This window comes from Sphaerodactylus townsendi, linkage group LG07 (genome assembly GCF_021028975.2).
Source record: "Sphaerodactylus townsendi isolate TG3544 linkage group LG07, MPM_Stown_v2.3, whole genome shotgun sequence".
Taxonomy (NCBI): Eukaryota; Metazoa; Chordata; class Lepidosauria; order Squamata; family Sphaerodactylidae; genus Sphaerodactylus; species Sphaerodactylus townsendi.
Window position 1 is genome coordinate 68,048,014 of NC_059431.1, and position 21,770 is coordinate 68,069,783.

Here is a 21,770-nt window from a genome sequence, read left to right on the forward strand (position 1 = left end):
AATTCAAATTTTTTCTTAACAGTCAAGAGTGTTAAAATTACAGAGATTTGAGGAAAATCTGTAGCAGGATAGTGGAAATTGAGTGAGATCAGTTTAACAAACAACAACCCTAACATCAAGAATGGCAGAAAAACATTGCTTGTAAAGAAACAGAATACTTAAGCAGTGACATGCAGAAAGCTTCTGTTGAAACAAATCATGCAGTATATAATCTGGGAATCAGACTTGGGAGGGGTATCTCTCCCTGGCGTCTATACTTATAAAACTCATACTGGAAATTGAGGTGCAGACTTTTCTTTGAGCGTTGATCTTAAGTTGGTGTGAAAAACTTTAATCTTTTAAACTAGAATTGTTTTCAGACTGTGGTCTGAGGAACTTGGAGTTCCTTAGAAGGTTTCATCTGTGAGAAGATCAGTAATAGTGAACAAGCTTTCTGGTCAAAGGTTGGATGTTACTAGGGAGAACTGGCAGCTATAGAGTGTTGGGTGTATTCTAGGGGTTTGCATCCCCACAGAGTAAATGGCAAACAGATCTGAAGCTACACCTCACATGTGCCTGAGAGTCCTATATAACATGCTGGGCTTCCTCAGAATGCAGGTGGAATGTTTTGAAGCCAATTTTTCTGAATAGTTTTGTGTGGCAAAATAGCAACACATTGTTCTAAAGTCTTTTTGAATTATGTATATTTTAGGTTATGCAGAAACTGAGGACAAAATGGGACTCCCTATTGTATTAATGAGAAGTCACAAGACTTCCTATGCTGAGTATGTGGGGAGTCAACTTCTGTTTTACCTAAATTAGCATATGATGATAGTGTAGTGAAGCACGGACAGGATTTCTGATTAAAGAGATATGCTGTTTAGATCCCTAGATGCAATTGTCATGATCATGATACTGCACATTTTCACACTCAGTTCTGTCCATTTTTACCAGCAAAATCTATGCATAGCAGAACATTATGCTGCTATATCATAATAGATGAGAGGTCAGTAGTTGAAGAGTGTGTAGTTACAATTGTGAGCTACAGTTGCATCTGCTACATTGGTTGCTTCTACCCTTCAGAACTACTTTTGTGAAAGAACCCTTTCCGCCTCATAACTCACTAGCTCAAATGCAGAGAAAAATTGGTGGGTTGCGGTGGGTTTTCCAGGCTGTGTGTCCGTGGTCTGGTAGATCTTGTTCCTAACGTTTCACCTGCATCTGTGGCTGGCATCTTCAAAGGTGTATCACAGAGAGAAGTCTGTTACACACTGTGTCTAGGGATAAGTGAATGTTTAGTGGGGTATATATTGTCCACATCCCTGGGTGGGGAACCAATCAGTAAGTGTTTGAGTGGAACTTGCTACACACTATAGGAAAAATATTTCTACCATACATCAAGGGAATCACAGATCAAATAGGGAAACTGATGAAAAAACATAACCTATAAACAATCTTCAAACCTACCAGGAAAATACAGCAGATGCTACGCTCAGCAAAGGACAAGAGAGACCCCCTCACTTCTGCAGGAGTCTATTGCATACCCTGCAGCTGTGGAAAGGTCTACATAGGAACTGCAAAATGCAGCATTTAGACTCGTATTAAGGAGCACGAAAGACACTGTTGGCTTAACCATTCTGAAAAACCTGCAGTAGCAGAACGTGTCCTAAACAACACTGGATGTAACATTTTATTTGAAAACACGAATTCTGGACAATTCCGATGGATAATATGTCAGATTGCAAAGGGAAGCCACTGAAATTCACAAACACTAAGACAACTTCAACAGGAAAGAAGAGACTCCTAGAATTAACAAAGCTTGGCTACCAGTTCTTAAAAACACCAGAATCAAAGGCCAAGGGCATGCTAAGTTCATGGACAATGGACTCCACCCATGCACAGGATTTGCATTCACCAATATTGCTGCTGCTGCAAGAAATGCAAATGTGACTACAAATGTAAATGGACTGATAACCACACCCACAATACAATGCACTCAATTACACCTTTGCATAGCAAGTTCCACCCAAACATTTACTGATTGGTTCCTCACCCTGGGACATGGACAATATATACCCCACTAAACCAGAGATGGGATCGAACAGGTTCTCACAGGTTCCCGAGAGTAGGTTACTAATTATTGGTGTGTGCCGAGAGGGGGTTACTAATTGGTGATTTTGCCACGTGATTTTTGCCTTAGTTACACCCCTTCTCCACTCCTCAGCAGTAGCACGCAGAACTTGAAGCAGTCTAGCAGGACGTGCGCCAGCATGCGTGGCAGCCTGCGCCTGCGTGCATTTGTTTCCTGCCCAAGGACTGGCGCAGTGGCTGCATCCTTGCCACAGCCCTGCCCAGGAATGCCCCGCCCCCAGAATTCCCGGCCATGCCCCTGTCTTGCCCCGTCCAGCCCCATTGGCACTACACCACTGTTTGAATCCCACCACCATGGAAACCTGTTACTAAAATTTATGGATCCCACCACTGCACTAAACATTCTCTTCTCACTAGACACAGTATATAACAGACTTCTCTCAGTGATACACCTCTGAAAATGCCAGCCACAGATGCAGGCGAAACGTTAGGAACAAGATCTACCAGACCATGGCCACGCAGCCCGGAAAACCCACCACAACCAGTTGAATCCAGACATGAAAGCCTTCAACAATAAATTTCTCAGAATTAATCAAGTGAATTAATCAATTAAACCTCATATGACCTGAGTCATAGTGAACTGTTACGGTTAGTGGCTGCTCAGATTATTATTGTGAAGTGGTACTTCAGTTACTGCATCAGACGAAGTTCAACATTTTCTATGCATTTTACCTTTTTTGTAATATCTGTTGTAGCTGAAAGGATCCTTACCCGCTGCAAGTAGGTTGTTAAAACTGAGTTTTTATTAACACTGGTTGAGGAAGTTGGATTTGGGGAAAACAAATGCACAGCTATGTGGGAAATCAAAATCTTCACTTTAGTTTCTTATGTAACTGCTGTGGTGAAACTGTATTTAATACAGACTGAGTCCATGCTTTTTAATTTGTTATTTTAACTCTGGTGTTTTGTACTTTGCCATGAGCATGTCCTCATTTTTGTATCATGGACTACTGAACAATAAATGCATTACTTTTTAATGGACCAGGTTTTTAAACCATCTTTAATATCTGTTGGCTAATGACTTTGTGAAGACTTGTTTGCATTTTCACCATCTGTTTTTCCCTTTAGTAGATATATTTAGGAAGTGTCTCAATAACTTTGACCCAGCTGAAGAAAATATTTAGCAAGCAAAATTAGTGCAGCATACCTTCAGCAAAGTGAATACTGCTCATTTGAACATTCTTCTTGTATGCATGGCAATGTTAACATCATTTTAAAGGTCCCTACCATGGGACCCTCAAGGTTGCAATGTTATTTCAGAAAACTAAATTGAAGCATTGTAGAATCAATAGCATGCCCAGTAGCTTATCAGAATGTTAATGCTATGAGAGATATTTTGCAGAACAAATAGAGTATTTTATAATGTATTTGTAGTGATTATTTATTTTTATGTCAGAGAGATGGATTCCACACAGCATAAGTTTAACATCTTTAGGACATTATAAAAAGATCCATTTTTGGCATTTTGTGTTCCCACAGCCAAAATGGATCTTTTGTCCCGCCTGCTGCATAGAGCTCTTGTCAGTTTCACAGTGGCGCCCACCATTTTGTGTGCTGTAGGAGATTCTCTGTGGAGAATCCCCGTGGAAATTTTCTCTGCATGCAGCTCATTCATTTGCCATTTTGCTGTCAAAAGTAGATGAATAAAGTTTGTTTAGCCTAGCAATCCTGTGCCCATGGGTTTTTTGCTTTGAGGGGGCTGTTTGTGAAGCTACGATGACACAAACATAAGCATATTGCAGCTTATCTAGTCGTGTCACCGTAGCTTCACAGACAGCCCCCTCAAAACAAACAAAATAGAAAAATGACACGTGGATGGGATAACTAGGGCTAAACAAACGTTATCCATCTACTTATGATAGTGAAATAGCAACTGGATGAGCTGCAAGCAGAGGAAATCTCCATAAGGACTCTCTACAGGGCATGAGCGGCAGAAATGAAAGTAAGAGGTTTGGGCAAGAGAAATAAAGTGTTTCCTGCCTGCTGACATTCACTCAGCAGGTAGAAATGGTCCTCAATCCGGGTTGGGGGGAAAAGATCTCTGGTTCAATGGTTTTTGAAAAACTCAGGTTGAAAGGAATATAATGGGCTGAACTCATTTTGGGGAAGAATGCTGTGTGAAGTTCTTCCCCAAGACAGTTTTTATAAAGTCCTGAAGACTTTATATTTGTGCTGTGTGGAATTTGAAGCATGGAGAAGAATGTGTTGCTCCTTTATTCCATTAGGATTGTGGCACTTGCTAAGAGGTTCAACTGCTTAGTTAACTTTTAATATATATAATTAATATACATAATATTAATATATATATAACATAATATATATAATTAATATATAATATACAATATAAAGATATATATAGATCTTTTCCTTCTAGGTGATGCTTTGCCTTTCTGCTGTCTTTTTCTGTCTTGTTTTTGCTTTCTCCATGCTCTCACAAAAAGTTAGAACAGATGATCTAAGCCACCTGTGTGATCTAACTAATGAACTACCTAGATATGAACTTTAATGCCAAACCAATGTCATGCAATAATAATCCAAAATAGTAACGCTAACAATATTGAATCCCAGTAATAGTGATCTGAATTTGTCTCTGATATACTTTCTGCCATAAATTGATCAGAATAGTATCAGTCTAGAAGCATATGTTTGTATAAAGGACATAAGGAATATTCAGCAAAGTAGTAACATTAGTTATTCTGAACTATGAAATTAATGTTTTGATTTGCTTATTTTAAATAATTAATACACACCCTTTCCCATAATTTGAATAAATAATTATGGCTAAATAAAGCTGGTATTATGTAGTCTTTCATATTACTCTTTGTATTCTGTAATGAGTGCTTTTGATCCTCTCTAATATTTCAGGAAATAAGAGAGAGAACTTCTTGTCTTCTATCTTCCTTCGTCAGTTTAAACCCAGGTTTACTTTCCATTCTTTTTTTCCTTTCTCCTGATCTTCCTGTCCCTCAGCTCTTCCTTCCCACTCCTGCATTAACTTAGTAACAGTATTTCTTTTTCTCAGGCTTGGCTCTAATTATGTCCTTTTGGAGGGCTACCCTTCTAGGGTCCTACCCCAAGAATTGATATAATTCAGGTCATCTTCTCCAGGACTCATCTCTGTGTACTTTATTTTCTCATCTTCTTCCTTCAGGGTAAGCAGTTTCCTTCACCTCTTGTGATCCTTATTTTTTTCTTTCTTTCTTTTTAAAACTCTTCTTAGGTTCAATTTGTCAGTGTTTCTAGACATAACCTTGTTTTAGATGGAATTTTGGCAGCAGGAGCAACTGTTCTGATGAAAATTTGAACATCTAACTTCTCTGTTAGTGGTTGCAGTTAAATGTATGAGAATAAATATGAATTTTAATTTTTAAGCTCGTGCATGGGAAATAATGCTAACATATTTAATGTGCAGTATTTGCACTGGGTTTTGTACTACTTATGCTGTTTAAAAATATATTTCTTCAAAATCTGGTGGTGGTTTGTGTTCTTGTTTTGTTTTGTTTTTAATAATGCGTTCCCTCTCTTTGGATGCATATTTCAGCTAGTGGTGTTATCTTTCATTTTCCTAAGGGCTGATACATTATTCTCTCATGTAGTACTGAAGATTTGATTTCTCTTGCACTTAAATTACCTTACATTCTTATATTTGCTAGGTAACGTCAGTTATATTTATTTTGCAGTGTTGTTCTAAGCATTTCTAAGTTACGTTTTGTGCCTTAGTATAGAATAGGGATTTCTGGAGCTCCCCACTGTACCCCGCTGCATTTCTCTGGGAGCTGCTCCTTTTTCTTGTTGTAAGGAAAAGATGGTTGTTTTAAAAACATTATGATTGCGGAATCTATGGAGCACATATGATTTTCTTACTTCAGCAAGTGAGAAATTCTTCTATTATTGCGCACTGATTCTCCCTGTCTATTTTCTTCTTCCTGGGGGCCACTGGACCCATGCAGTAGGGGGGTTAATAGTGGGAGGGACAAAGTATCATCTTTGGAAATGTACAGCTGGGTGCAAAATTGTTTGAGTACTGAGGGCTTATTTTGTTCTAGATTGGGGGGGTTGCAAATCTTTTTATGTCTCATTGCTTACTTTTTGAAACTGCATTAATAACTCCCCTGGAATTTATTGTGTGGCACACTGATGGTGGTTTGGAAATGTTAGTTAAAGATGTGACTTGCAGCTGGTGCCAATCTATTATTAGCTAGCTGTTAAAAAATCAGTAGCAACCTTCTTTTCTTGCTTTTGAATCCACCAGCTTTCTGTGATATTACATTTGATTATGATGTGCAGTGAGAATTTACCCAACCAGGGAAGGTCTGGGAGAGGGAGTGTGCAATCACATGTCTCGTTTCTCACATTATAGGTGGCTGTCATCTTGAACTATGATGGTAGGTAGTCCTGGGAAAACCATAAGGAAGGAGTGAGCACCACCTCCTTTATTTGTGAGGGTTGCTTACACACTTCCCTATTAGAAATGTGATTTCTCATACTGCCCTCCTGTGATGCTGACATTGGAGATTCTTCACTCTAGAGGTGGTGTTAGTGTATTATGTATAAATTGTACAATACTTTAGCATCATCAGAAATTTCCATTCATGGGTTCTGATCTAGAAGATGCCTCTATAGCTAAAATTGGGACTGTTTATTTACAGCAGGTATCTTGCTTTTTTGTAGAACTGTATATGTTCTCTGTGCCACCCTCCCTAAATTTCAGAAGCAACCTCTGGAGAAGCAAAGAGGAGCTGCCACTTTAAAATACATTTTAAAAGACATGATCAGTGTCTGCCTGCATGTTGCTACAGTAGATGTTTACTCATGTATATGACAGTGCTATGTACAGCGTCTTAGTGTTAATGCAATTGCCTTTTAAAACTTTTTGTCAGTGTCTATTAATGTTCACTGTTGTTGCATGAGGCCTCTAATTTTTATACTTCTTGGGACACTTGTTGTTTTGATGCACTGACAGTGCCAGTGTGCAAAGCCAGTGAACTTCTCCTTCACAGTAATAGCTTGTTGTGTTGCTGAATGTGTAGCATCTGTTCATCAAAACAGGATCTGGATGTTCTTTAAACATGGCCAGCCTGCTCGATTCAGTCATGTAATTTATAATAGCCTTGTGTACAGTCACGTTACCTTGGGAATGCTAATTGGATAATCAAGACTTGCAGCCACTGAATTATATATTTGGCAGTGACTTTAGCTTTTGTTTTATCTAATGGAAGAATACAGTTGTTTTGAAAAAGGAGTACAAAACTAAATTGCATAGCATTTGTTACTTTTTTAATATACATTTGTTGAGGAACTTAAATAAGGTACATGATATATGTTCCTTTCTTCAAATACTTTATGTGAACTGTCTCTGTAAGTCCTGTTTTACTACAAAATGATTTTAGTCCTAAAAATTCTGTTTTATTAGATTAGATTACATATACTCCAGTACAAGCTGACTTTTTCAGCACATTTTATATGCTGAAAAAGCCCCCCTCGGCTTGAGTATATATGGTAATTCCAAGATGGAGGTTGGAGCTGGAGCTGCTGTGGAGATCTGGTAAGCATGTTGCTGCTTTTTATCTAACTCACCAGAAAGGTGTAAAAACAAGCTGTAAGGACAGCCTGCATAGCATTACAACTAGGGTGAGTGAGTGAGTGAGTGAGTGAGTGAGTGAGTGAGTGAGTGAGTGAGTGAGTGAGTGAGTGAGTGAGTGAGTGAGTGAGTGAGTGAGTGAGTGAGTGAGTGAGTGAGAGAGAGAGAGAGAGAGAGAGAGAGAGAGAGAGAGAGAGAGAAGAAACAGAGGCATTTCTCTCCTAAGGGTTATTGGTGCGTTGCATTCTAGATGAATACAATTCTTCATACAGCAGTTTAATGCCAAATACTGGTGTTGCTGAAGACAAAGACTTTCTTTGGAACAAAGTTTAGGCTGGCATGGCCATGAATCCCAGAATTATTCTACACTGGAGAAAAAACAGTGGTTCATTTGTGTTCCAAGAGTGCTAGAAAGCTGCTCATTCCTAATGCAAACTCTGTTAAGCAACTCTATCTCATCTTGCTCCCAAATCTTCTGTTTTTAGCTGCTACGGAGTCAAGTTCGAAGACTTATACTCGAGTCAATAAGTTTCCCAGTTTTTTGTGGTAAAATTAGGTGCCTTGGCTTATATTCGGGTCAGCTTATACTCAATTATATACGGTAGATATTTAATTGATATACTGCCCTCCCCCGGAGGCTCAGGACGGTGCACAACATAATAAAAAACAATAACATAATAATACAGTACAGGGAACTGCAACCTGTGGCTCTCCAGATGTTCATGGACTACAATTCCCATCAGCCCCTGGTACAGTAGATCTGAACATAATAACAAAACCAATTTCACTAGCCCCACAAACCAGCAATTCAATTATAATCAATAATACTATCAGGTTAACAGCTAATAACAAATTAATCAACTTATAATTTATAACAGCATCAACAATATTAATATAACATTTCATAACAATAATGACATTAAATGGTAGTTACATAACAACAATAGCATAACATTTCATAATAAGATAGCAATAATACAGTAACAATGACAATATAACATATATGGGAATACACAAGGATGTGCAGAAGCAACCTAGGCAGAGATATTTTGTATTCACTTTTGATAATACATATTTATATATTGTTTCTCTGCAACTTTTTATTCTTTTGCCTGGGTTTATCAACCTCCTAGTGGGACCTGGAGATCTCCCAAATTACAACTGAACTCCAGAAAACAGAGATATTTAAATCCAAAATTGGAGCCATGAATAGATGAGACAGATCTTTCTACAAACCTGAAAAATGCCCTAGGTTTGTAAAAAAAGTCTGAAATCTTAAAAATTAACAAGCACATTGGAGTGCTAACTCCTCCCCTCCCCCCCCCCCATGTTGTCTGGTGGTGGTTACTGACCCAGGCCAACTTACATGGCAGGAAACTCTCAAAGGGGCACATCACTTTCCCCTGTATTCCCCTTCTCACACTGTTTTCTTTTTCTGTCCTTCTGGCAACCCATAACTCTCCCAGTTCCCTACCTTATTCTGTCATTCTCAGCCATTCACCAACCTACCTTTTACCTGCCTCTCATCTTCCACTATATTTGTTATGTATCTGCTTCATTTATAACCCACCTTTCTCCATAGTTTGGACAAAAGCAGCTTACATCATTTTCAATCCTCACAACAAGCCTTTGAGGTAGATTAGGTTGGGGTAAAAGGACATGACTAAGCTAAAACCACCCAGTGACCTTCCACTGAAAGATGGAGATTTGAACCTAGGTCTCCCAGAACCTACTCTGAAGCTCTTAATTAACTGCTATACTACACTGGCTGCTGTTGAATAGTAGCGAGCAGCCAGGCCTAGCTGAGTCATACAAACTGGGTTGCCAAAACCCAGGTAGGACATGGAGTTCTGCAAAAATTGCAATTGCTCTCCAAACAACAGAGATCTGTCCCCCTAAAGAAAATGGTTGCTTTGGAGGGTAGACTTGCATTATATCCTGAGGCCTCTTTCCTCCCAATACTCTGCCCTCCCCAGAGTTCATCCCAAAATCCCCAGGGATTTCCCAACCTAAAGTTGGCAACCCTGGCTAATCACTGTCCCAATAAATCCTCCCTCAAAGGTCAAAACAACCCTGGAAAGGACCCTGCCCCCCCTCACACTGCCTTTTCCTTGCTGAACTCCAGACTGGAATGTTGTTGTTGCCAAGCAACAGTCACTGAGGAAATCTATTGCTTAAAATTACACATGCTTGTTTTATGGGTTTTTTAAAACCTCTAATGCTTTTTTTTAAAAAGATTTCACACTTTTCTGCAAACCTAGGGCATTTTCAGATTTTCAGAAAGCTCTGCCCTGCCTGTTCACATGTCTAGTCACTAGATTTAAGTATTCTCACATTTGGCCAACTTTGTTATTAGAATATGAGATAAGTAGTATGGTGATGCAGATACTCTTTGCATCTTGTGCTGACTGGGGGCTGAGGCCAGACTATGACTATTTTCTGCTGTGCATATCAACACTACTAACCTTGCTTAGCCAGAAGTTCTATTTGTTGCAGTGTAAAGCAAATTATTCAGAGATACAGTTGTTAGAAGTCTAGCCTTTTAAGCCAAATGGGGGCTATCTGTTACAGTCTGAGACCTAATTGATTCATTATAGGTGTGATATGGTCACCACTGGCCTTGACCTGGGTAGCCCAGGCGAGCCCCATCTTGTCAGATCTTGGACATTAAGCAGGCTTGGCTCTGATTAGAACTTGGAGACCATCAAAGAAATCCAGGGTTGTGACACAGAGACAGGCAACGGCAAACAACCTCTGTATGTCTTTTGTCTTGAAAACCCCATGGAGTTGCCATAAGTCAGTTGCTTCTTGATGGCATTTTCCACCACATGATTGCCTCTGAGTTTGCAAACCACGTGTCACTTTTACTGCTGGATAAAAACACTTAATAAGAAACGATGTCTAAATGGATTGGTCTGGTATTAACTACAACTCTTGGCTTTGGTTGCTATATCCCATGCTGTTGCTTTGCTTTTGATTTTGCCAAAAAAATTAATTCTAAAATTCCTGATTGGCAAGTCCTAGCTTTATTTTGGGCCAGCTTTGCCACTCACGAAGTAAACATTGACATGACTCTTAAAATAAATATCTGATGTTGAGCTACAATTGTTACAATAATGCTTTTTGGAGCTTGGAGTCCTAATATATTTATATTCTTGAGTTCTGCTTATTGTAATCCTGGCTTTATGTAGGGGCCACAAATACTCTGTAATATCCACTTTGCTTGGTCATCCTCTGTAATGTTGTGTGCATGTTATCATATTCTCTGCTTTATACCATGCCTACAGGAAAAAAAATTATTAGCAAAATATAATTGTTTTTCTGTAAAGTTCCATAAGAATATCTCATCTTCTTTTTCTCTTTCTTAAATAGATAATCTATCTGGGAGAATCTCCAGAAACTGCGTACAGGCTTTTATTGTCTGGGAACACAGCATATCTTCCATTCAGGTAAAAAAAACAAAAAAGCACATGTGTAAGTTCCACCTATCCTTAACAATGCTGGTTTGAAGTTGTTCTTTGGGGAGAGAAAACTAGCTTCCTAGCCATTTAAGGTCTTTTTCTATCTACTGCATGGAAATTCCTGATGACCTATAACCTTTTAAAGTTCATTTTCAGGGTAAGGTGAGGTCTTTTGCTTGGAAAAACATGCAGCCTTTGGGTGGTTTACTCAACAGATTACAGTAGCTAAGCAAAACTTTACTTGTTAAGTAAAAAGCCACTTAAACTCATGTAGCATTCTTGAGCTAGCTGTTTTGATTTGCTGACTCTTCATGCCATTATCACAAACTACCTAGGACCATGCAGGCAGGGGCTGATGGGAATTGTAGCCCATGACATCTAGAGTGCCAAAGGTTCGCCACCACAGACCTAGGACCTCCCCTGGATGACCAGAGCATTTTGTCACTGGGAACTGCTGTCTTAAGAAAAATAACCCTAAACCTCCTGAGCAAATGGAACTAGCACCGTGGTTCTCAGAGTTCTGACCAAGGACTTAGCACTTGCATATTCTTCCTGTTCCTTTCTGTAAAATAAGTCTTGGCTGCTCAGCCATTTTTGATTATTTTGTTTTGTTAGAGTTACTGTATACTTTGGTACTTTTCCTCCACTTCTTAGGACCAATTAGTTAAATGACAGGTACTGGAAAATCAGTAGGGTAAAACAGTAACAGGCAGTTTCAGTGTACACTTGTTTATGAGTATTATTGGTAAGGGCTTGAGCAACTATTCTGTATATTGCATTTGAGTTGCTGATACACAAAACATGGGCAGAAGATGCAGAACTGAAACCTACTGTGCCTATCCTTGATGACATGAAACCTACACAGCTTAATATTTACATTAGCAGAGTTCTTGTCATATGGGCCATGTGTGAGGGTGTATACCCAGAGATGCAATACTCCACCCCATTAGCTTATTGTGGATGGAGGCCAAATCAAATATTGTAAGAGGAGGCTAATGGTTTTTTTTCTTTTCTTTTTTGGCTTCTATGGTTATGTTCACCCCAATTGCAGTGCTTTTTTTCCACATAGGAGGGAAGGCATCATTACTTTTATTAGGATAAGGTTGCCAGCACTTAAAATAAGAAGCTTCAGCACATAGTACAGAGCCCATGAAAACACTCAAGGGTGTTATGGGTCCTTACAAATTCCCTGCCTCAAGTACTATCTTCTGCAAAAAGCCTTGCCACCCCAGAGGTTGCAGCACAATCTAGACTGCAGAAACAAAGTAACAAGCCACAAGATATAGATCAGTGGTTCTCAACCTTCCTAATGCCGCCACCCTTTAATACAGTTCCTCATGTTGTGGTGACCCCCAACCCTAACATTTATCCATTTTACAGATGGAGGACACTGATGCAGAGAATCTTAGGCAAGGGGTCACGACCCACAGGTTGAGAACCGCTGATATAGATGAAGCGATACACATGGTATTTGATCTATAGTTTAGAGAAGAGATTCCTAAAATGGGCTCTATCACCCCCACCCCCGGGGGGGGGGCAGTGGCAGCACCATGGAGGTGGTGAGAAATTTTGGGGTAGTAAGGGGGCAGTGCATGGATTCCTGGGCCAGCTGGCAGGTGAAAAACCGACCCTGTGGCCCAAATCTAGCTGCAACAGCCTTTGTGAAGTGACCAACTTTGCCCTGAGAAGCATTTGACCATGCTGCTGCCAGGTGCTGCTGCTGACCAATGTGTGTGGGTTGCAGGGCCAGCCATTTCTGAACTTCTCTAGCCATGATAACCCTATGGGGGTCCCCATAAGTCAACTGTGACTTAATGGCACTTTCTACCAGCAAGGATTTAAGGGCTCATTGAACATTGAAGAACACAACTCAACCTTTCAGCTGTACATCCTTTCCCTGGATTCCATTTATTGGTGAGGTACCGAAACATGATGGAAGCTGGGGAAACTGGGATAATTATTATTCTGTTGTAGTTATTGCAAACATTTTAGGGAACTCTTTATCAACTCACTTTCGAAATTTCATGATCAACAATTAGTATCTGGATAAACTTTTTCCTGGGGTTGTATGAAGCTGCAGTTGGGTAGGGGAAATGGCAGAAACCCCCAAAAACTATGCACTCATTTTATTCATGGTTCTCCTAGATGCAACCCATACTGTATTATAGCTGTATCAAAAAACTTTACATTATTTTGCTTTGGAAACTGAATTTGCTTGTTCCAGTTGTCAGAAATGAGTTCAGTTATGTATGCCTTGCAGGGATGCTGCATTTGGTACCTGCAGTTTTCATCTAACACTGCTTGACTGCTTTCATGCAATAAACAAGGTTGGTAAAATTATTCTGTTTGGCAGTGGATTTAATTTGGGAGCCATATGGAACTCAGATCATTTTAGTGTAAAATGTTACTGACTAGAGGAAAAAAGGCAAAACCAAAGCAAAGGCTGCTTGTAGTAGTATTTATATAGTGGCTACTTGTTCAAAATGTACGAAATGCTTCACATATGTAAATCATATAGAATTAAAGTTTTGATTCAGACGAAATAAGTAGTGGGTTTTATCCTACCAATGCGCATGGATTTGTGCCATATCTTTCTTCCCCCAGCAGTTGTTTTTACCCCCTAGAAAGATAATTCATGGACAGAGTCACGTGAGTCAGCTCACTGTAGTAAGCAGGAACAACTGGACAAAATCACTTCCCTCTTTCATCATTCTGGTGGTCAAAGGGACTGCTGGGGAAAGGAAACACAAGTGACAACTACAATCCATCAGTGCCTTCCATGTATGTGTTTCATTGAATTGTTCTGAAAATACATTATTCATTCAACAATTTTTTTCTATCTCTGTCTCTTTCATGGATTTTAGGCTTTACAGTTTGGGTTCCTTGATTTCAGTACATTTGATGTAGAAGAATATGAACATTATGAAGTAAGCATCATTCTCATTGCTGAGTACTGTTGTAATTACTTCTGAGACTGTCTTTGCATAAAATCGGCATGCATTACTTATAGCTCTTGATTTTTTCTGTTTTCAAGAGAGTCTATATCTAAATATGTGGAGACAAGGAAAGTAAGGTAAATAACAAAAAGATGTTTTAATATACTTAATAGAAGGCTGTCGCATGACAGTGTGAGAGCATGTGGTTTATAGTCACAGACAAAATTGGAATTAGACTTTTTGTATTGCCAAAACAAAATTACATCAGCATTCCTTGTCATCTTCACTTTGTTCACCTACACAAATATGACTAATGGTAGAATGCTTTAGGAATTAAATAAACAATGTATTAATTTCCTTGACAGAAGGCAGAAAATGGAGATTTCAACTGGATAATACCAAAAAAAATTCTTGCCTTCAGCGGACCTCATTCAAGAAGTAGAACTGAAAATGGTATGATTTAAGGGGAATGGGACAGAAACAATTAATGGCTATTTATTAAGTAATATCTGTTTTAAAAAAATCTGAGCTTTAGAAGTACAAACACACAATATGTGGAATTTGTTATCCTCCTCCCACCTCCACAATTGTTGGCTTTTTAAATATCATTTTTCACATATAAATATGCTTTTTCACTAACTAACTTTCTTCATTTCTTTCCCTTTTTTCCTTTCAGGTTACCCACATCATGCTCCCGAGGCCTATTTTCCCTACTTCAGAAGGCATAATGTTACCACTATAGTTCGCCTGAACAAGAGGATGTATGATGCTAAAAGATTCAGGGAAGCAGGTTTTGAACATTACGATCTCTTCTTTGCAGATGGAAGTATACCTACTGATACTATTGTCCAAACGTTCCTAAATATTTGTGAAAATGCTGAAGGTGCTGTAGCAGTTCATTGCAAAGGTAAGTCAAAATCTGTAGTATCAAAACTTTTGTGACAGCAACCACTCTGATAAAGCAGATCACATAGCTACCGTTCTTTACCTCAGCGAATGCAGAATTTACTCAGCGGGTCATACTAAGGAATCCTGCTTTGTCATGCACATTCCCTTGCATAATTAGAATATACTCTCCACCACCAAGGCAATGGAGGTTTTGTAATCTGGTGACCTGTAGCCGGCTCTCTGTTTCAAATACCAAATTCCTCCTCTATTTCTAAACTACCATGGAGATGTGGAAGATTTTTGGCTACCCCATTTGTTACGGATATTCACAACTAGAGCAGGATTTATTTATTTATTTATTTGCCTTTCCCTTGCACCTTGGTAAGTATGTGACAAGCTTAGAGGAGTTTTTTGTGTGATTGCCAAGACAAAGGCCCCTTCCGCACACGCAAAATAATGCGTTTTCAAACCACTTTCACAACTGTTTGCAAGTGGATTTTGCCATTCCGCACAGCTTCAAAGAGCACTGAAAGCAGTTTGAAAGTGCGTTATTCTGCATGTGCGGAATGAGCCAAAATTTTTAAAAATCAAAATTATCTTCAGTTGTATAAGCAACCAGCATTTAATACAAGTAAAAGCATACAGTTGAACATCAGTTTACTACAACATCTAAACAAAAAAGTAAAGAAAAATGGAATCCTTTTTTTCCTACATCTAAAATTTGTCCCTGTGATGAAAATAGGAGAAGCTGCAATATTTTAATGTATTGGTTGTTTGGGCTGTCTTTACCATCTTCCTCATCTTATCTGCCATCTTTGTTCAGACCATGTTCCTGGGTGTGTCTTCTCCAAGATATCTGATGATATCTCTGGAAAAAAAAATCTGTGCCTTTCTTAAAGGCAAGAGCTGCTTCTTCCTAAAAGCCAACCCCTCCCCAGGGAAATTTACCATGTAAAGAAGAGAAAGAAACCTGGCAAACTCTGGCATGGTCCACATTACTTGCTTTCCTTGAATATATAACTCTCCTTGATCTCCTTTATCTATTGAGTTGCACCACAAACAAGGATGTTTGATTAATCTCCTCCATTTGGAATTTACAAGGAATTGTCAAGGGAGTTGGTCCTTGTCCCTTGATCAAACTATCTGTAAAAGCAGTTAGAAGTTCCATATTTGTGGGAGCTTGCTAATCAAATATGGTTTAGTTGGAGCTTCAGAGATTTTGTGTGTATTTGTTAGGTCTTGGTACAACAAATGTTAGGTCATGGTATAACGTTCAATAAATTGACTCAGGATATAAAATCAGTAGCCTTTATTGGGTTGTCACAAGGACTCAAACTGCAGGAAGCCAGATCTGGGGATTCTGGTTCCTGCAAACACATTTATTCCCTCTTTTTTCCGCTCAAACACCCCCTCCTATCTTCCCATAGATTAGTAGAACAACAAGGTGTTAACAGCTTTGTTGTGGAGTTCTGAGTGTCTCAAAACCAAGCAATAGTCTTCTGCCTGAAGCCTCCGTTCCTCCCCCCTTCTGCAGGCCCAAGGTGAGGTCGCCTGCTTAGCTATGTTACCAAGCACAGAAATTGAGAACAACTACTCCATTAACATATGACAGATAGGTATAGGAAAGGATGTTCCCACTGACCAGGTGTAGCCTTGAAGCCTGAAAGGTTTGATACCACGGAAGGCAGGTGCCATGCCTGGTAGTATTAAATATTGTGACGTCATTTCTGGCTCATAGCAGCCCTATGAATCGCTGTCCCTCAAAATGCCCTATCATTGACAGTCTTGCTCAGGTCTTTCAAACTGAAAGCAATGGTCTTATGTTCAATGGCTTCCTTCATTGAATCAATACGTGTCATGTTGGGTCTTTCTGTTTTCCAGCTGCCTTCTGCTTTTACTAGCAATATTGTCTTTTCCAGTGACTCTTGTCTTCTCAACCAAAGTACCACAGCTTCAGTTGAGTCATTTTAGTTCCTAGGAACAATTCTCCAACCTTGCTTGATTTGATCTGGAATCCACTTATATGGTATCCATAAAGCCATCCTCCAATACCATATTTCAAAGGAATCAATTTGCTTTCCTGTCTGCTTTCTTCATTGTCCAACTTTCACGCCCATACATAGCGAATGCTATGGCCTGAATTAACTTGATCTTGGTTGACAGCGTCACATATTTACACTTCAGAATCTTTTCTAGCTCCTTCATGGCTGCCTTTCCCAGTTTCAGTTTCCTTCTGATTTTTTGGTTGCAGTCTCCCTTTTGATTGATAATAGAGCCAAGGAATAGAAAGTCTTCAACAATTTCACTTTCCTCATTGTCAACCTTAAGGTTGAGTAATTTCCCAGTAGTCATTACTCTTGTCTTCTTGATGTTCAGCTGTAGTCCTGCTTTGGCACTCTCTGCTTTAACTTTCACCAGTAGGTATTTTAAGTCTGCAATATTTTCTGCCAGTTATGTAGTATTCATTGGCAAATTTCAAATTGTTAATACTCCTCCCCGAAGTTTTCAATACACCCTCATCTAAATCTAATTTATACTATGTTCTGCATATAGATGAAAGAGATAGGGAGATAAAATACATCCTTGTCTGACATCTTTGCCAATTGGAAACCATTCTGTTACTCATATTCTGCCCTAACAGTTGCCTCTTGTCCAGAGTACACATTGCACATCAAAATAATCAGATGCTATAGCACACTCATTTTTTAAAAACCAGCCATAGCTTTTCATGATCTATGCAATCAAAAATCTTTGACGCACAAGCTGATTCTCTTCTTAAATTCTCTTGTATGCTCCAGTAATCATCATGAGGTTGCAATATGATCTCTGGTGCCTCTTCCTTTTCTGAATCCAGCTTGAACATCAGGAATTTTTAATTCCATGTATGATAACAGTCTCTGTTGTAAGATTTCAAGCATCACTTTTATGAGAAATTAATGCAGTGATTCAATAATCGCTGCGGTTTTTGATGTCCCTTTTTTGGGAATTGCAATATAAATTGACTATTTCCAGTCTGTTGGCCATAGTTTTGTTTTTCATATTTGTGGGTGTACTCTTATCAAGATTTTGAAGGTCTTTTTTATGTGGCTTGGAATAACTCTATTTATATTCCATCTGCTCCTGATCATTTGCTTCTCCCAATTGCTGTCAGTTCAGCTTTTACTTTCCTTTCTAAAACTGTAGGTTCTTCTTCAAAAGATTCTTCTTGGAAGGAATCTCTCATCCTTTTATCTCTTCTGTATAGTTCTTCAGTGTATTGTTCCCACCCTTTCTTTATTTTGCCCTGCTCCGTTAAGATATTTCCATACTGATATTTCAGCATGCCTATCTGTGCTTTAAACTTCATTTTGATTTCTTGGATGTTGTGGAACAGATCTCCTTTTCTTTTTTGTTGTTTTTTCTATTTCTTTACACTGTTTATTATAACAGTTCTCAATGCAAGTTGATTCAATGCTTCATTTAGACTTTTGATTCTTTTTCTGTCACTTTTTTTGCTTCTTGTTTACCAATTTAAACAGTTTTAAGCAATTCAAGCCAAGAGATTTAGAAGAGTATTAACTCTTTTTAGGATTGTACTGTAAATCTTCAGAGAGCCTGCGTTCAACTGTACTTCAACGGTAATCAGCATGTTCAGACCCAAACTGATCTTCATTTCATGGCTATGGACTGAATTATCTTTGTTTGGCGTGTTAAAAAGTTGACTACCAGTGCTCATAGTTATGTTTCCAAAACCATTTTTATTTGAAACAAATTCTCTGTCTTCTCCTGAAATGTAGTTTTATATCTGGTACATTTTTAGGCATTTGCTCTTATTGTTTTCAGATATGGATTATGTTAATTTGATGGATTAAAGACCCAAATAAACTTCTATTTCTAATTTGTTCTATAGACCACTTGGAGTTAGCAGTTAAACAAGTATGAAGAATTAACCCACACTAAGCAAAATAAATATTAGGTTGTAGTGTCCTCTTATTTGTGTATGGTCATTATTTGCACCATTAAATTATTTGCACCATTAAATAAGTGCCCTGGCTGCTTGTATTTGCTTACAGAGGGAAGATTCTTTCATCTGATCATAGGGGAAGTTGTAAGATACAAGACTGAAATGATCTGAAGGGCCTAGCTGGGTACACAGAGAGTTTATCAAGCCCCACAATAATGGCTTGATGATGGGGGTGCCATTATTGTAAAGACCTCATCTAAACTGTAGGTCATAGTATTACCTGAAATGATGGGATCTATCCCCTTTTAGAGTGGGGAATTAGTGGTGAGAGGCTGGTTAAGTTTGAGATCTTTTTTGGGGAGATGGGTCTCCCCAAGAAATTTGCAGGAGAATGGAGTAAAAGTTTAACAATTTTATTAAGAAAGCAAAAATAATAAATATACAAGCACACAAATCAAAGCACACAGAGAGTTCAGACAGTCATAGGATGTATATAGAGTTGAGAAGATAGCTATGAAAAAGTGAGGGATTTGCGAGAGAATAAAGGCCATAATTACTTGTTCCTGAAGATGGGGGTCCAGAAAAGCAGAGTTCAGTGCCCACACTGGGATCCAAGGAAGCAGGGTAGAAAGCAGATGGCATGCAGTGTAACTGAAAGGCTGACTCAAAAGTACTGGGCACTGACTGCAGAATGGGCAGCTAATTTGTAGGGAAGATTAGACCCTCTAGCCATATTAACAGAGTTGAATCTTGTCTTCCAAGGATTTTATCTTCCAGAGAAGAGACAAGAGAAGGGTACTTAAGTGGTAGATGCTTAAGTTAAGTGCTGGATACCTAAGACTAATGTTTGACACTTAGACTTAATGTTCTAAGCCAAGAAGTGTCCAGAGAGAGAGGGAACCTGACACAATCACCACTTCTAAACAATGCCAATGTAAATGAAGATGGTGTTGGGACAGGTTAGTCAGAAGTTAGAAAATGAGATTAGTATTAGAAGACTGGATGGAAGGAATTCCTTGATGGTCATATTAGTATACTCTTTGTTTCATGGAATCTTGTAGACTAGGGATGGAGATGGGAACTGACTTTCTCAAGCTGGAGTATTATCTCTTCATTAATCCTTTAGGAAGAGGGTGAGGCAGGTTATTTTGCAAGGCTGATATTGGTAAGGGCTAGTCCAGACAGGTTTTCTTGTCCTTATGGGTAACACTGAGCCAAAGCAGCAAATGGTACCCCATCTTGTCATTGCACTGCTAGATCACCCCAAAGGTTGACAGGATTGGCAGAGACACTGTCGTCTTAGAAACTGAGCTCCCCAACCAACATGGTTTGGTCTGGTTAACAATAGTGGCAACCAATTTTGCATTGTGTCCAGTTGCTTTTCAAAATTGAATGGATGATTCCCGCAAAAGACTGAAGAAAATATTTGGTTTGTGTTTTACACAGCTGGACTTGGTAGAACTGGCACCCTTATAGGATGTTATATTATGAAACATTTTAGGATGACTGCTGCTGAAAGCATTGCCTGGATTAGAATATGCCGACCTGGCTCTGTGATTGGCTCACAGCAGCATTTCCTTTTAGAGTAAGTAGACCTTTGTACAAGAATATTTGGGTAACTGAATGTCAGACATGTATCTGGGAGTCCTGGATTCAAATCCCCAGCCATGTTATGGGCAAGGGGGCAAATGGGCTGTGGGTGTGGCACCAAGCTACATTGATGTATTTGCCCCCTCCACTGGCACAAGAGACACCTCCGCCAGCAGAGAGGGCAAAGGTGCTAGCAGCCGGGCACCCCTTAACTCCATGATGGTGAAACCTGGGAGTGAGCAATGCTGCAGAGGAAAACTGACATCTGATTGGATGCTGGCACAGAGGTGGCAGGCCAAAGTGTTCTGGGGGGGGGGGGGAGAGGTGGAGCCAACTTTAGTCAATTTCTACCAGGCTTTAGGGCCAGGGATGCTGCGGGTGTGACTTTAGATTAAGCTCTATGGAGAGCTTCCAGGCAGCTTGGTTTTTTTTCCATTTTAGTTGTGTCCTCACAATGTCTGGAAGCCCTCTCGCAGTGGTATGGCAGCAGTGCCAACCCTGACTGCCTCAGAAACTGGAGTGGGTTTTAAGCTCACTGACTGACCTTGAACCAATCGCACACTCTCTGCCTAACCTATCTCATAGAGTTGTCTGAGAATAAATTGGAGGAGATGAAAGCAATGTAAGCTGCTTTGGTTCCCCATTCTGTATAAAAATGGGGTACAAATTAAAGGTGGGGTACCAAATAAAACAAAAACAATCCTAATAACCTCCACACCTGCAGGAATCCTTTCCTCCCCTGCAGGAAGTCATCTATGCACATTAGACAAGTAGGCCAGCTGACCAGGAATCCCCTAGTAGAGATGGCTTCCTCAGCTTCAGAGAGGCTGAGGGGAAAGGAGGAGGCACCTGATGATGAAGATGTCTGGCAGTGCTGACTTCAGGCATTGAACTAGCAGGCAGGAGGGGACATGTACACACCCTTCAGGCAATGCCAGTTAACTGAATGTTCTGAATACACAAGTGCCAGGCAATTAATTTTTTTTACTGTACATTGAAATCACCTGACTTCTAACTAAGGTAGCTCTTTTTCCCCCTTTTCCTTTATAGGAAACAATCAGAACTTTGGATGGAAGGTGATTCTTTCCGTTCAAAGTTAAGGAAGAACTCAAAACTTGCAGTTACAAAAATCCTGTCAGGAGTAGATGACATTTCAATTAATGATTCCATGAATGAGAGGACAAACAGGAAAGACACTGAACTGGTAAACACCCGAAAGTTGTGCTGTTGTTAACTTTACT

The 21,770-nt window shown here is 39.4% G+C and overlaps 1 protein-coding gene across 7 annotated transcripts in view; it reads left to right on the forward strand.

Moving 5' to 3' along the window:
- Positions 1-21,770, forward strand: part of CDC14B (cell division cycle 14B) — a 67,125-nt gene that overhangs the window by 27,650 nt on the left and 17,705 nt on the right. For all 7 annotated transcript variants that reach the window (XR_007245073.1, XM_048503669.1, XM_048503670.1 and 4 more), the window contains exons 5-11: positions 11,084-11,160; positions 13,433-13,499; positions 14,037-14,099; positions 14,474-14,561; positions 14,785-15,015; positions 20,386-20,524; positions 21,580-21,733. Coding sequence is in view for 6 of the 7 variants with exons in the window: in XM_048503669.1 (XP_048359626.1) it covers positions 11,084-11,160; positions 13,433-13,499; positions 14,037-14,099; positions 14,474-14,561; positions 14,785-15,015; positions 20,386-20,524; positions 21,580-21,733 (819 nt within the window). In the remaining variant the exon portion in view is untranslated. The remainder of the gene's footprint in view (positions 1-11,083; positions 11,161-13,432; positions 13,500-14,036; positions 14,100-14,473; positions 14,562-14,784; positions 15,016-20,385; positions 20,525-21,579; positions 21,734-21,770) is intronic.